At 38.8% G+C, this 11,174-nt stretch overlaps 3 protein-coding genes across 3 annotated transcripts; 2 read left to right on the forward strand and 1 right to left on the reverse strand.

Annotated features, from left to right (window-relative positions):
* Positions 1-825: 825 nt before the first annotated feature.
* On the reverse strand, positions 826-5,322 carry rnf170 (ring finger protein 170). The gene is made up of 8 exons (XM_063890017.1): positions 5,305-5,322; positions 4,568-4,775; positions 3,515-3,678; positions 3,236-3,311; positions 2,877-2,991; positions 2,666-2,739; positions 2,212-2,343; positions 826-1,821 (listed from the first exon to the last, which is right to left on the reverse strand). Exons 3-8 carry the CDS (start codon positions 3,652-3,654, stop codon positions 1,552-1,554), a joined length of 807 nt encoding a protein of 268 aa, XP_063746087.1. The 5' UTR covers positions 3,655-3,678; positions 4,568-4,775; positions 5,305-5,322; the 3' UTR covers positions 826-1,551.
* gpn3 (GPN-loop GTPase 3) lies at positions 4,951-7,728 on the forward strand. Its single transcript, XM_063890016.1, has 8 exons — positions 4,951-5,170; positions 5,312-5,420; positions 5,888-6,055; positions 6,147-6,271; positions 6,369-6,484; positions 6,591-6,687; positions 7,111-7,239; positions 7,360-7,728. Exons 1-8 carry the CDS (start codon positions 5,123-5,125, stop codon positions 7,423-7,425), a joined length of 858 nt encoding a protein of 285 aa, XP_063746086.1. The 5' UTR covers positions 4,951-5,122; the 3' UTR covers positions 7,426-7,728.
* Positions 7,729-7,764: 36 nt separating this feature from the next.
* On the forward strand, positions 7,765-11,034 carry arpc3 (actin related protein 2/3 complex, subunit 3). Its single transcript, XM_063890018.1, has 7 exons — positions 7,765-7,913; positions 8,300-8,399; positions 8,970-9,046; positions 9,468-9,536; positions 9,721-9,847; positions 10,423-10,517; positions 10,629-11,034. Exons 1-7 carry the CDS (start codon positions 7,908-7,910, stop codon positions 10,689-10,691), a joined length of 537 nt encoding a protein of 178 aa, XP_063746088.1. The 5' UTR covers positions 7,765-7,907; the 3' UTR covers positions 10,692-11,034.
* The last annotated feature ends 140 nt before the right edge of the window (positions 11,035-11,174 follow it).

An 11,174-nucleotide genomic window follows, 5' to 3' on the forward strand; every position in this document is an offset into this window, starting at 1 on the left:
CTAACTGGTTCTCAGGTTGAGAACAGCAGAAGCATTCAGAACACATGCTGATTCATTGGCATCAGTTTCACAATCATAGTTAAAAGGGTGGCGGTTGCTCAAACACCCCAGAGACAAACTAGAGGAGACAGTAATCAGTAAGGACAGTGAGAAGGAATGACAAAGCTTGGCATGTGCCACACCTTCCAACATGACATTCCAAGAGGGAACTCTTTGCTTTGTTTGTTCTTATCTGAACCTGTCAAACCAACTGAATGGATCATACAGTCAACTGTTGATCCGTGATATGAGCCACCCTCAACCTAATCTTCTTCTACTATTCATGAACATGCAGGCCAGTGCTAGCTCAGAAAGCCCTAAGAGAGCAAATGGTCTGGAAGTTCAGTTTCCAGTATGAAGCAGAGACTTGAGCCCTAAGAGGCAGCACACTAACTCAAGAAAAGAAGCAGAATATTAAAAGACATTTCTACAAATGCAAGATATAATGTACTCTTAATGTTCTGCTTGCATGGCAACTAATCTTTGGCCATAACAGCATCTTTAGTGTGGATCAGAATAAATTCATCCCACCCATATTGTCCCAGATGAATTTATACTCAAAATAATTTGTATTGAATCAAATTGTGTACACACGTCAATTTCATTTTAAAAAATTGACTTTTCAATTTACCAACAGGTTAAAAACATTCATTGAATTATTGGAGAAGATTTGTTCACTGCCTCTGAGCCGGATAAGGACTGTAAATTCTCTACAGAAGACAAACAACAAAACTTAATATTATCTCCGAGTGTCAAGGGAAGTCAACATTCATATGCATTCAAGAGTTTACATTCAATGCCCTTTAATTTGTCTTTGATTATTTTGGTTTGCATTCTTCTTATGGGATTACTTTTTATGTCTTGAAAAATGTTTTTATGCATGGTCAGTTGGCTCAGATTCAGGTTCCACTTTCATCAATAAATGTAAACAATTGGAAGTAACATGATCCAGTGATTTTCACACATGCATGGACATCTGTGTTATTCAAGTCATTATGAAAATGCATAGCAGTCACAGATTACTTAATCAAGTGCATTAGCAGTTTAATTGACAGAGGAGCCTGTAAGAGCCACTGTACAATGTTTTAAAAACACAAATTCTGCTCACAGACGGAAATCTGGACCCTGACAGCAAACTTTAAATGCGATATAATCAAGACACTGCCATTAATACAGTAAATCAAAGATCACATTATGTTACACAGTTGTTTCCATTAGTACAATGTACAATAATCTGAAACAACTTTTGGCAATGTCTTCATTCAGTCCCTTAAGTTGATGTTTTTTCACTTTGATGTCATTAGCTCTATGAACCATTTACTGTAGAATTCTATGTACAGAGTCAATATCCAGAGTTCTGTTTGTTAACTCCTCTCCAGTGAGGAAAAACCAGCCCAGGCTTCAAAGAAAACCTTTCTGAGAGACCAAGCTTTTTTTTTGTTCAGTCAATACATGTGTAGTCAGATGCTGCGTTCACTCTTCCTGCACCAAGCCAAGGCGTCTCTTGAGCACCTATCCATACAGTCTCTGTGTAACCACCTCTCTGTACATGATCGAGATGTACACAAAGAGAAGTAGGATCACAAAGAAGTCGTCCATGAATCCCAGCAAACCAAAAAGCGCCTCGGGGATGATGTCGAGCGGCGATGCCAGGTAGGTGAGTGCTCCCACTAGGCAGAGAATAATTCGAATCCGAAACATCCAGAAGAGGCCACCCATAGAGAACATCTCCCTGAAGGCATGGCGAAGCAGGGTGGGCACATCGCGCAGCCTGTCCATGTACTGATAAGACAAGAAGAGAGAAAATATTGAAAGAAGTTCTATAGATGCTCCCTGGACTATATTGCACTACACATATCAGTATTTAATGCATATGTGTATCTTTTACCTGCAAACTCAGATTAAAAGATGTGCAGGGAGTTCATAAGAAAATGTTGGTTTTTTTATATTTAAAAGTCTACTAACTGTAATTGAAATATTAATGCAATTCAATACAGCACTAGCATCTTAAACCTCTTTAACTCCAGAACTGTTGCCTATCACGCATTACATTACTTTGCATTTAGCTGACGCTTTTGTCCAAAACGACTTACAATATATACATATATATACATGCATGTTTCCTAAACTGTAACTACTGCAGCCTAAATGTGTATCTGGCTGTATACTCACAGATCTTGGCTGGCCTGAGAACCTGCGGTTGTAATCGTTAATATCTCTTAATATCAGCTGAGGTTCTGCCTCACCATCCTGGACCCTCTGAGGAGCGGCGTTCTCATGGAACAGTGGAAAAAGCAGCGTAACCTAGGAAAGAGGGAAAATAAAGTCAAACGCATTAAAATATTGATGCCAAAAAAGGAAATATATTGTACTATTTGAGTAATAACAAAGAGTAACTCAGTGTTCCCGTTATTGTGAAATCAGAAATCAGAAAATCATTGTACGGAAAATGTAAAATATTTTGGATTTAGCAACAAACATAAATCCAAACAGATGAGCAATAAGCATGTTTGATAATTGGAGCAAGCAATGCTTACAGCTACCTGTATGTCGGCAGTTAAAACAATTGTCATATAAAAAAACTGAGGTTAAAAGATATACATCCAGCATTTATTATAAGTCTCACCATTTGTCTGCAGATGGGACAGTGAATAGCACCCAGCCATGTGCCATACCTCCAGTAGGCTATAATGCAGGAGCCTGTAAAAGGGAAAAGACAACACTTTACAACATGATCCCACTGCATACATACTAATAAAATAGGTCACAACCATTTTAAGACGTATACTTCTCGATTATGCTTTTATTGGTTTATTGGATCTGTACTAAAGTCTTACCACAGAAAAGGTGTCCGCAATTGGTTTCTACAGGCAGTACAGCCTGCTGTAAACACACAGGACAAGACATGTCTGTGTAATACTGTTGCCTGGCCTCCGACTGTGAATTTTCATCCTGACAGAAAAAGCAAACACATTTAAGTTAAAAAAAAAACATCTTAAAGTATAAAACGTGACAAATGGTAAAGCAGACAATTTTAAGATCAAAATACTTTGGAAAAACTGATTTTTTTAAAATGGAAACAAGAACGACTAATGGTGAACAATAAAGTTGATTTCAAGTATTTTCCTTGTTTCTATACTTTCTTTGTCAACTGTATTTGGGCATAAAAAGGCTAGAGCTGTATTTTGTGACATACCTGCTCTGTTTGGAGCTGTTGTCTCACTGCTCGCACATGCTCTTGATTCTCAGGATGAATGTTCTGCTCCTCTTCTCTGCAAAAAGGCCAAAGGTTAGACGTTTGACATTGTAATAGCTTAAGATAATAAAGGTGAAAGCAAACAAAGCAAGGCAAACAAACAAGGACATTTCTTTCAGAGAATGTATTTGCAAGGTTAATGCAAAACACACATTTAAAAAAACAGATTTGGAATCCTACTTTACATAAACATCATCATCAATTTGGATATGAATATACCTGCAGAGCAGAGTGAGGATGCCTGCAAGGAAGGTGATACTGAGCACCACAACAAATAAGACCTGGTTGCTAACACCCTCAATGAAGGTGTCCTCATCTTGGATCAGGGAGTCCAAGTCCCCACATTCATTGTCCTCCATCACCCACACTCATAGCCTACAACACTAAACCAAGGAGGCAAAAAAAAGGGGGTTAACATTTCCTTAGACAGTGTTTTTGGTCCTTATCTATATTTAATATATAAGAATAAAATAGCATACTAACTTAGCTATACCTGCATTAAGGAACAAAATGTAGAATAACTTTACTGTCATTTTATTCTATGACAGCTAAGTAGGAGAGCTTGTCATTTCTAACATGTTTAAACTCTTTCAGCAGATCTACGGTATGAAAACCAGTTGCATTATTAGTATTTGCAACACAATTAGAAGTAAAAACGTACTTTTAAACACAAGTGAACTAGCTACCAAAGTAGTGGGTCTTGCAACCTGCTTTAAGTGATCTCACCCTACAAACTAGCTATCATACATTACTTATATTGCCGTTAGTGAAATGTTTTTTGTCAAAAACTAAAATCCAAGATCACACAATATCTACCAAGTCGTTGCTGTTGATCTTGCTTACATTATCAGCTAGCAGTGTCTGTCATACGCTTACAATTCCACAAAGCTAGCTAAGTTTAGCGTTAGCTTGCAGAGTAGCCTTGACTCGCTAATAATACGTTGTAAGTATATTTATGAACACTGCTGACGTTGATGGCAGTGGGTTGTCTATTCGCTATTGGTAGCACATCCGCTGTAGGAAAGTAGCTAACTTAAATTTACCGTTCTTACATACGGATAATAGACCAATGGCCCAGCCTTCTAAATCCGAGCTTAACCTGGCCATTATAGCTCGTTGCTAAATCATAAACATAGCTACTCCTTTTACCTGGTAACTCATGAGTCAACGAGTGGCACAGGAGCACAATTCAGTATAGTACACGTAGCATAACAACTACATTACAAACATACAATACGTTGCAATGCAACAGGGGGCTTGACCATGACATACCAACAAGAAGTCCAGCTTTTTCTTAAGGCTTGACTTGCCCAGTCCATTCACTGTTTTAAACCTTGAGACAATGTCCTTCAATAGATGAAAAATGTCATCAGTGTTGCATGTTGTTTCAGGTAGTTGCGTCTTCTTCTTCTGGGATTACCAACTGTCCACGTTTCTAGCTACTAACGCCCTCCCCGGGTCAGCAGGTGGTTCGTTTTTTCTATTGGAGAAGCAATTCAAAATAATTCCTTAAAGAGAGCATTCATTTTAATATTACAGCTTTGAATAAAAAATATTGAGCTCATTTGCACACACAAGTAAAATATTTTAAACCATATCTATCCACATTCTCCTTCCATCCATCTATCTTTTGTCCAATTAATTATATTTCACAATCTAATCAGTAGGTGGCAGCAGTGACCAGTATACACAGCTCACAGCCGGTTTGAATGTCCCTTAAAACAAGAAGAAGAAATATTGAGGCATCAATAATTATCCAAAAGAACTATAGCTATCTACAGCTAACGATTAAAGGGATTTAACGTTTTCACAACACACTGAGGCAAAATGCCTCGTTATGCACAGCTCGTGATTGGCCCGGCGGGAAGCGGTAAGGTAAGTTACACGTGTTGAGATGCCTTGTTATGCTATTCGGCTAAAGCGCTATGCTAAGGCATGGTGTTGTCTAGTCATACACATGCATAAGTCATATCTGCCTTTCATCTGGCAATTGTAAGAGTTTCTTTTACATTTCAGAGTACCTACTGCTCCACCATGATCCAGCATCTAGGGTCCCTGAACCGCTCAGCTCAGGTGGTCAATCTGGACCCAGCAGCTGAGCACTTTGATTACCCTGTCATGGCAGGTGAATACAGCATGATTCATTTGCAAAATCGTTACATTCACTTACAAAGAGTACATTTTAGCCTTATACAACACACAAAAGGTTTACAAAATGAAGACACAAGTAAGTAGAGATTAAAGAGTTATGTTATTACATGCACACAATGGTTTACATTTTGTTTCAGCTATCTTTTAAGATGTTGTTTGCTAATGGCAGATATAGAGTTGACTTGGTTCACATTATGTACACACTAAACAAGGATACAGTACAATGGGCTCACATCAATGCTCACAGTAATTCCTCAATACAAAAACGTTACAAAACCGTAAGGTGGGTATGGTTCAAACAGGCTCATGTAATTTACTTTAGTATATAGAGAATGTAAATGTTGTGAATCACTTGCGTATGTTTATTACTTTCTGTCACATTTTGTATACTTATGGCTCGTCTTATTGTGTACGGGACCCTCATTGTTTCTGTGTCTGCAGACATCCGAGAGCTCATCCAGGTAGATGACGTGATGGAGGACCCATCTCTCAGATTTGGCCCTAACGGAGGCCTGGTATTCTGCATGGAGTACTTTGCCAACAACTTTGACTGGCTCGGGGAAAGCCTGGGTCATGTAGAGGATGACTACATACTGTTCGACTGCCCAGGTAAACACGTTGGCAGAGGCAGCAATATATTCTCCTAGTTTTGGAGCCACGTTTCTACAGCTTGAGCAAAATTTCTTCTTCTTTTTTGCAGGTCAGATTGAACTGTACACACACCTTCCTGTAATGAAGCAGCTGGTGGAGCAGCTTCAGCAGTGGGAGTTTCGGGTGTGCGGGGTCTTCCTCGTGGACTCCCAGTTCATGGTGGAGTCTTTTAAGGTGACAGATGACCTTGCCAGTTCTGCAATAAAGTACACTTGCTGTAGTAATAACAGCAAACATGAAGTCTCACATCTTCCCTCTTCTCTAACTGCAGTTCATCTCAGGAGTCATGGCTGCCTTGAGTGCCATGGTGTCGTTAGAGATCCCTCAAATAAACATCATGACAAAAATGGACCTGCTTAATCCCAAGGCCAAGAAGGAGATTGAAAAGTAAGTCTCATACCGAGTGCAGTACAAAAGTGTTATGTGTCTTCATTAATTCAAGTTTTCCACCTGGAAGCATCACTAGTTATGTATCCCTTTTATTTTTCACTAGGTACCTGGACCCAGACATGTACTCAATGATGGAAGATACCCGAGATAACATCAGGAGCAAAAAGTTCAAAAGTTTGACCAAAGCCATATGTGGTCTGGTAAGTGATGCCCTTAAAGTTTGGATAACAAACAGTTGTGTGAGGTACTTTACCATAGTTGATGTAGGACCTACAGTATATAGTGGTCAGCAAGACTCAACCTTAATACTGAAGTCACACATTAACTCAAACTAACCAATTGATGAAGTAGTAGAGCTTCAGCCACCATTTTTAGGTAAAATTACTGTTTTTGTGTCTGGTGGCTTTGTTGTAAGCAAAGTCGTATGCCCTTACTCCTGTATGTTTCTCAAAACTAAAGGTGTTTCAACAGACATTTACTGTAGGTAACACACTGACTAGAGTACAGTACCTCATATAACTCTGGTTCAAAAACGCTGAACTGTCATTTTAATTTGACACATCTGATTATAATTTTTATTTTTTTTATTTTTTATGTGGCTTTCTCTTTATCTGTCTGTGCAGATTGATGACTATAGCATGGTGAGATTCTTGCCTTTTGACCGCACAGATGAGGAAGGTATGAACATTGTACTGCAAAACATTGACTTCTCAATACAGTATGGAGAGGACCTGGAGTTCAAGGAGCCCAAGGTGACGAAACAAGCAAAAAAAAACGATATCAAACATCATTTAAACAACATGATTAGTATTACAATACTTAATATTTTAATATACTATATGATTCCTATTTGTTTTTCCTTTTATCTACAGGAGGTTGACGAAGAATCGGAAAACCTAAATTATGATGAGATTTTTCAAGGCAAAGGGGACAGCTGAGGATTAGTATGAATCCAGAAATCCTGGAAAAAGAGACTAGTAGAGTTGAACACAACATTTGAGGCTGAAGACGAACCAGGACACACAACATAAAATCCAGAGGAGAATGACATGTAACCAGAAGCAAAGCAAGGAAAAAGGACATTTGCAGAAAGGCTCACAAGATCATCAATATCCTGCGTCATATTATGTTCAGAAATGTTTTGTTTTGTCGTTTTTTTAAGACAGCGTTTTATTTTAAAGAGTTATTAATAAATACATTTATAAATGCTATATTTTTTAAATAAAATATTAGACAAAATATACTACTTGACTTCCTGTGTAAAGAAATCTAGGGTGCTAGTGCCCCCGTGTGGATGGTACGCTACATAACACGTGTCCACTTCCTGTAAAGCTGAAGGGTGGGACAGGCGGAAGCTGGGTGCTGCAGTGCTAGTAGTTTTTATTTTGCTGAGCAGTTGGACTGATATTTATCACTCAGCATGCCGGTGAGTAAATACTACACGATTATTACCGAGCACAAGCTTATTTTGTTGGCTAAGGGCAATATAAATGCATATAAACTCCACTGAGTGACAAGGGCCTCCGAGTAAACGGTAGCTATGATGACGAGCCTCGTTAGCATAGTTGGCTAGCTAAGCTTACCTTTCCTAGCAATGTTACTGATGTTCTACATGTCACAATTATTGCATTTGACGGTTTTAACTTCACTTACATTGTTTTTATTTATGTATCTATGAAATAAATCGTTTTTTGTTGTGATAGCATAGCCGTAAGAGCGGAAGGCAGTGTAGCAGATATGTCAATGATGCTCTCTGACACAATTATACCTGGTAAATAAATATTATTGACAGTATGTATTTCTTATTTTGAGGCGTATCACTCGAGCCTGATGGTCCCCGACACCAGGATGGTGGGGAATATGGCTTTGCTACCCATCAAAACCCAGTTCAAGGGACCAGCCAGAGGAGACGGTAAGTTTTTACGGTTGTTTTAAATAGTATTAAGACCAGATCCCCTGGATAGATAAACAAACATTTCTCGTTTTTAATGTCTATTTTCCCAACGTTTTGTTGCATTATTATGACATCATTCTCAGTTCCTGATACATGCATTACCCTTATTTCCATATATGGCCTGAAGAGTGCATCCTTAAGTTCAACTTCTTCATTCTTCATTAGCTTCTCATTGGTCTGTGGAGTTTGCTAACCCTCAAATATTTAGAAGATATATTGTATAAATCAGCTGAAGATGTTATAGTCAACACAACAGAATAATTGTATGGTATTCCTAGTGGGGCCATGATTTACTTGGTTTTTAGAATGTATTATGTTATTATCATGTGTGCATAAGTATGCCACTTTAAAGGTTACTGAAAATGGATTTTAAAATGTAACTGTTTAGTCACTTCGCATGGTTTCCATCCAGTCTGTATACAACACATTTTAAATGGAGACATTATTAGACAAAAAAAAACCCCACATTTGGTCACCAGAACAGGAAATGACTCACCAATGTGTACTATTGTTTTTCCTCCACTTTAGGCATGGAGACTGACATCGTTGATGAGGCTATCTACTACTTCAAAGCCAATGTTTTCTTTAAGAACTATGAAATCAAGGTAAGAAAGTGTTTAAAGTAGAGGATCATTTGCTTGTTTAAAAGTTAAGGACTCTGCTACATTTTAAATCATCTTAAAAGCAAAAGAGGAAGAAATGAAGTGTCTATTTTTGATGGAGAAAGGACAAGTGTGTACATCTCTAATATGCTTGTTCCTGAATGTGTTTCCTCTTGCCCATCTCTCTCTCTCTGTCTGAAGCAGCTGTGCAATTTGTTCTTCCACATGCCCCAGCTTGCATGCTCTTTCCCATTCCCCTCAGCAGTGCATATTTGCTTGGGATTCCAACTGCATAACCATTTACTGTGCAGACCTGGCTGCAACTTTTATGGAGATCTTTACAATAACATGAACGCTTTAGCCAAATACTTTTTTTCAGTCTGATTCAAAGTATTTCAGCAGGTAATGTTATTTTGTTTTTCAGAATGAGGCAGATAGGACGCTGATCTATGTGACACTGTACATTTCTGAATGCCTAAAGAGGCTACAGAAGGTAAGTTGTTTATGTTTACACAGGAAGATGTCTGCAATCCAACTGATTTTAATCAACATTTTGGTATGCGTAGCATCAATTAAAATCTGTGTGGTGAATCAGTGTGGCTTGAATGTCTATTTCAATAGTGTTACTAACACTGGTGATCTAACCATTTGCATTGGTTTGTGGTTGCTCTTCACAGTGCAGCTCCAGGAGCCAGGGAGAGAAGGAGATGTACACTCTGGGCATCACTAACTTCCCCATTCCTGGTGAACCTGGCTTCCCTCTCAATGCTATGTATGTCAAGCCTGCAAACAAGCAAGAGGACGGTAAGATTAAGCAACATCAATTACATCTAATGCTGTTCAACTTTCCTCTGCATATGATCTTTTAATTCCCAGCACAAAATATTATCAAGCACAAAATGCTGACCAGAGCCACATCACCTTCCATGAAGTTAGAAAAGCTGTTTCATTCCTATGTGGTGACCCTCAACCTTGTTCTTATAAACTTTGCCTGTAAATTAAATCATCCAAGAATTGTAGTGGCAGGGACTTTACTTTTAAGTGAATCAATATATCGTTTCAGCATGTGCGTCAAGTTAGGCAAAATACCCACGATCCCTACTTTCTATAGCTCTTCTACAAGGAGGGAGAGTTAATGAGTCGCATGCGGACTGCTTGTCATTACATGCGCAGCGAACCACCAATCACAACCACGTGTGATCAATTTATCAAACAGCCAAAGAAGGCAAAAGAAAATGGTTGGAAAAAGGAACACAGTGAACTCACTTTCTCCTTCCTAGTTCTGATGTAGAAGTGAAATATTAAATGTTCATTAGTTAAAATGTAGAGGATGGTGTTAGTGGCTGTGCTGACAACACTGGTTCTGCAACCTTTTCCAGAGACCATGAGAGCATACCTCCAGCAGATCCGCCAGGAGACCGGCTTGAGGCTATGTGATCGCGTGTTTGACCCTCAGACAGACAAACCCAGCAAGGTGAGGCCAACATCTAAAATCCAAACAATCTTGTGTCCCGTTTGTTTGCGAACATTAGATCGCAGGGTGTCTTGTTCTTTTGAAAGAATGTGCCTTTTTGTTTTTTTCCAGTGGTGGGTGTGCTTTGTCAAAAGGCAGTTCATGAACAAAAGTCTCTCCGCCCCTGGACAGTGAACAACTCAGGACTCAGGTTTTTGATTCTACACCTGCAAGACGGATGGATGGATTTGTTTTTGGTGGGGAGGGGGGGGTTGTTATTCTGCATTGCTAAGATGATTTTATACTCTTTAAGTTTAGGGAGAAGTCTTCACTTGTCTGGATGTTGACCATATTGAGCTGGTGCTTAATTCAATAAAGCAATCATGGAGATTAGAAAATAATGTAGTGCTTTCTTCTGTTCTTATTGCACTTCACACTCAAAACAAGGCACATCTTCAAGAGTTGAGATTATTTTAGAGTGAGTAGCTCTGTATGTGAGGTTCTTTAAAATGTATTTCAATAAAATAACTTGGTGCAACTGATTGCCTATGATTCCATTTATGAGCATACCGATATAGCTATTATTCCCATAAAGCTCCTACAGGTTCTTGACCAGCAGATTATTTTGGTATAGGCCTTCACCACAGCAGACATATTGACCTATCACAGAAAGGAAAG

The sequence above is a fragment of the Eleginops maclovinus genome, chromosome 8, assembly GCF_036324505.1.
Source record: "Eleginops maclovinus isolate JMC-PN-2008 ecotype Puerto Natales chromosome 8, JC_Emac_rtc_rv5, whole genome shotgun sequence".
In the NCBI taxonomy this organism is placed as follows: Eukaryota; Metazoa; Chordata; class Actinopteri; order Perciformes; family Eleginopidae; genus Eleginops; species Eleginops maclovinus.

What these genes read in the sequence shown, in the direction of transcription:
- rnf170 (XM_063890017.1), bottom strand. Translation starts at nt 3,654, where the DNA reads ATGGAGGACAATGAATGTGGGGACTTGGACTCCCTGATCCAAGATGAG. An exon ending in AACAGCTCCAAACAGAGCAG is followed by an intron (nt 2,992 to 3,235) that starts GTATGTCACAAA and finishes TTTTTCTGTCAG; the next exon opens with GATGAAAATTCACAGTCGGA. An exon ending in GTCCCATCTGCAGACAAATG is followed by an intron (nt 2,344 to 2,665) that starts GTGAGACTTATA and finishes CCTCTTTCCTAG; the next exon opens with GTTACGCTGCTTTTTCCACT.
- gpn3 (XM_063890016.1), top strand. Translation starts at nt 5,123, where the DNA reads ATGCCTCGTTATGCACAGCTCGTGATTGGCCCGGCGGGAAGCGGTAAG. An exon ending in TGATTACCCTGTCATGGCAG is followed by an intron (nt 5,421 to 5,887) that starts GTGAATACAGCA and finishes CTGTGTCTGCAG; the next exon opens with ACATCCGAGAGCTCATCCAG. An exon ending in CATACTGTTCGACTGCCCAG is followed by an intron (nt 6,056 to 6,146) that starts GTAAACACGTTG and finishes TCTTTTTTGCAG; the next exon opens with GTCAGATTGAACTGTACACA.
- arpc3 (XM_063890018.1), top strand. An exon ending in TGCAAACAAGCAAGAGGACG is followed by an intron (nt 9,848 to 10,422) that starts GTAAGATTAAGC and finishes AACCTTTTCCAG; the next exon opens with AGACCATGAGAGCATACCTC. An exon ending in AGACAGACAAACCCAGCAAG is followed by an intron (nt 10,518 to 10,628) that starts GTGAGGCCAACA and finishes GTTTTTTTCCAG; the next exon opens with TGGTGGGTGTGCTTTGTCAA.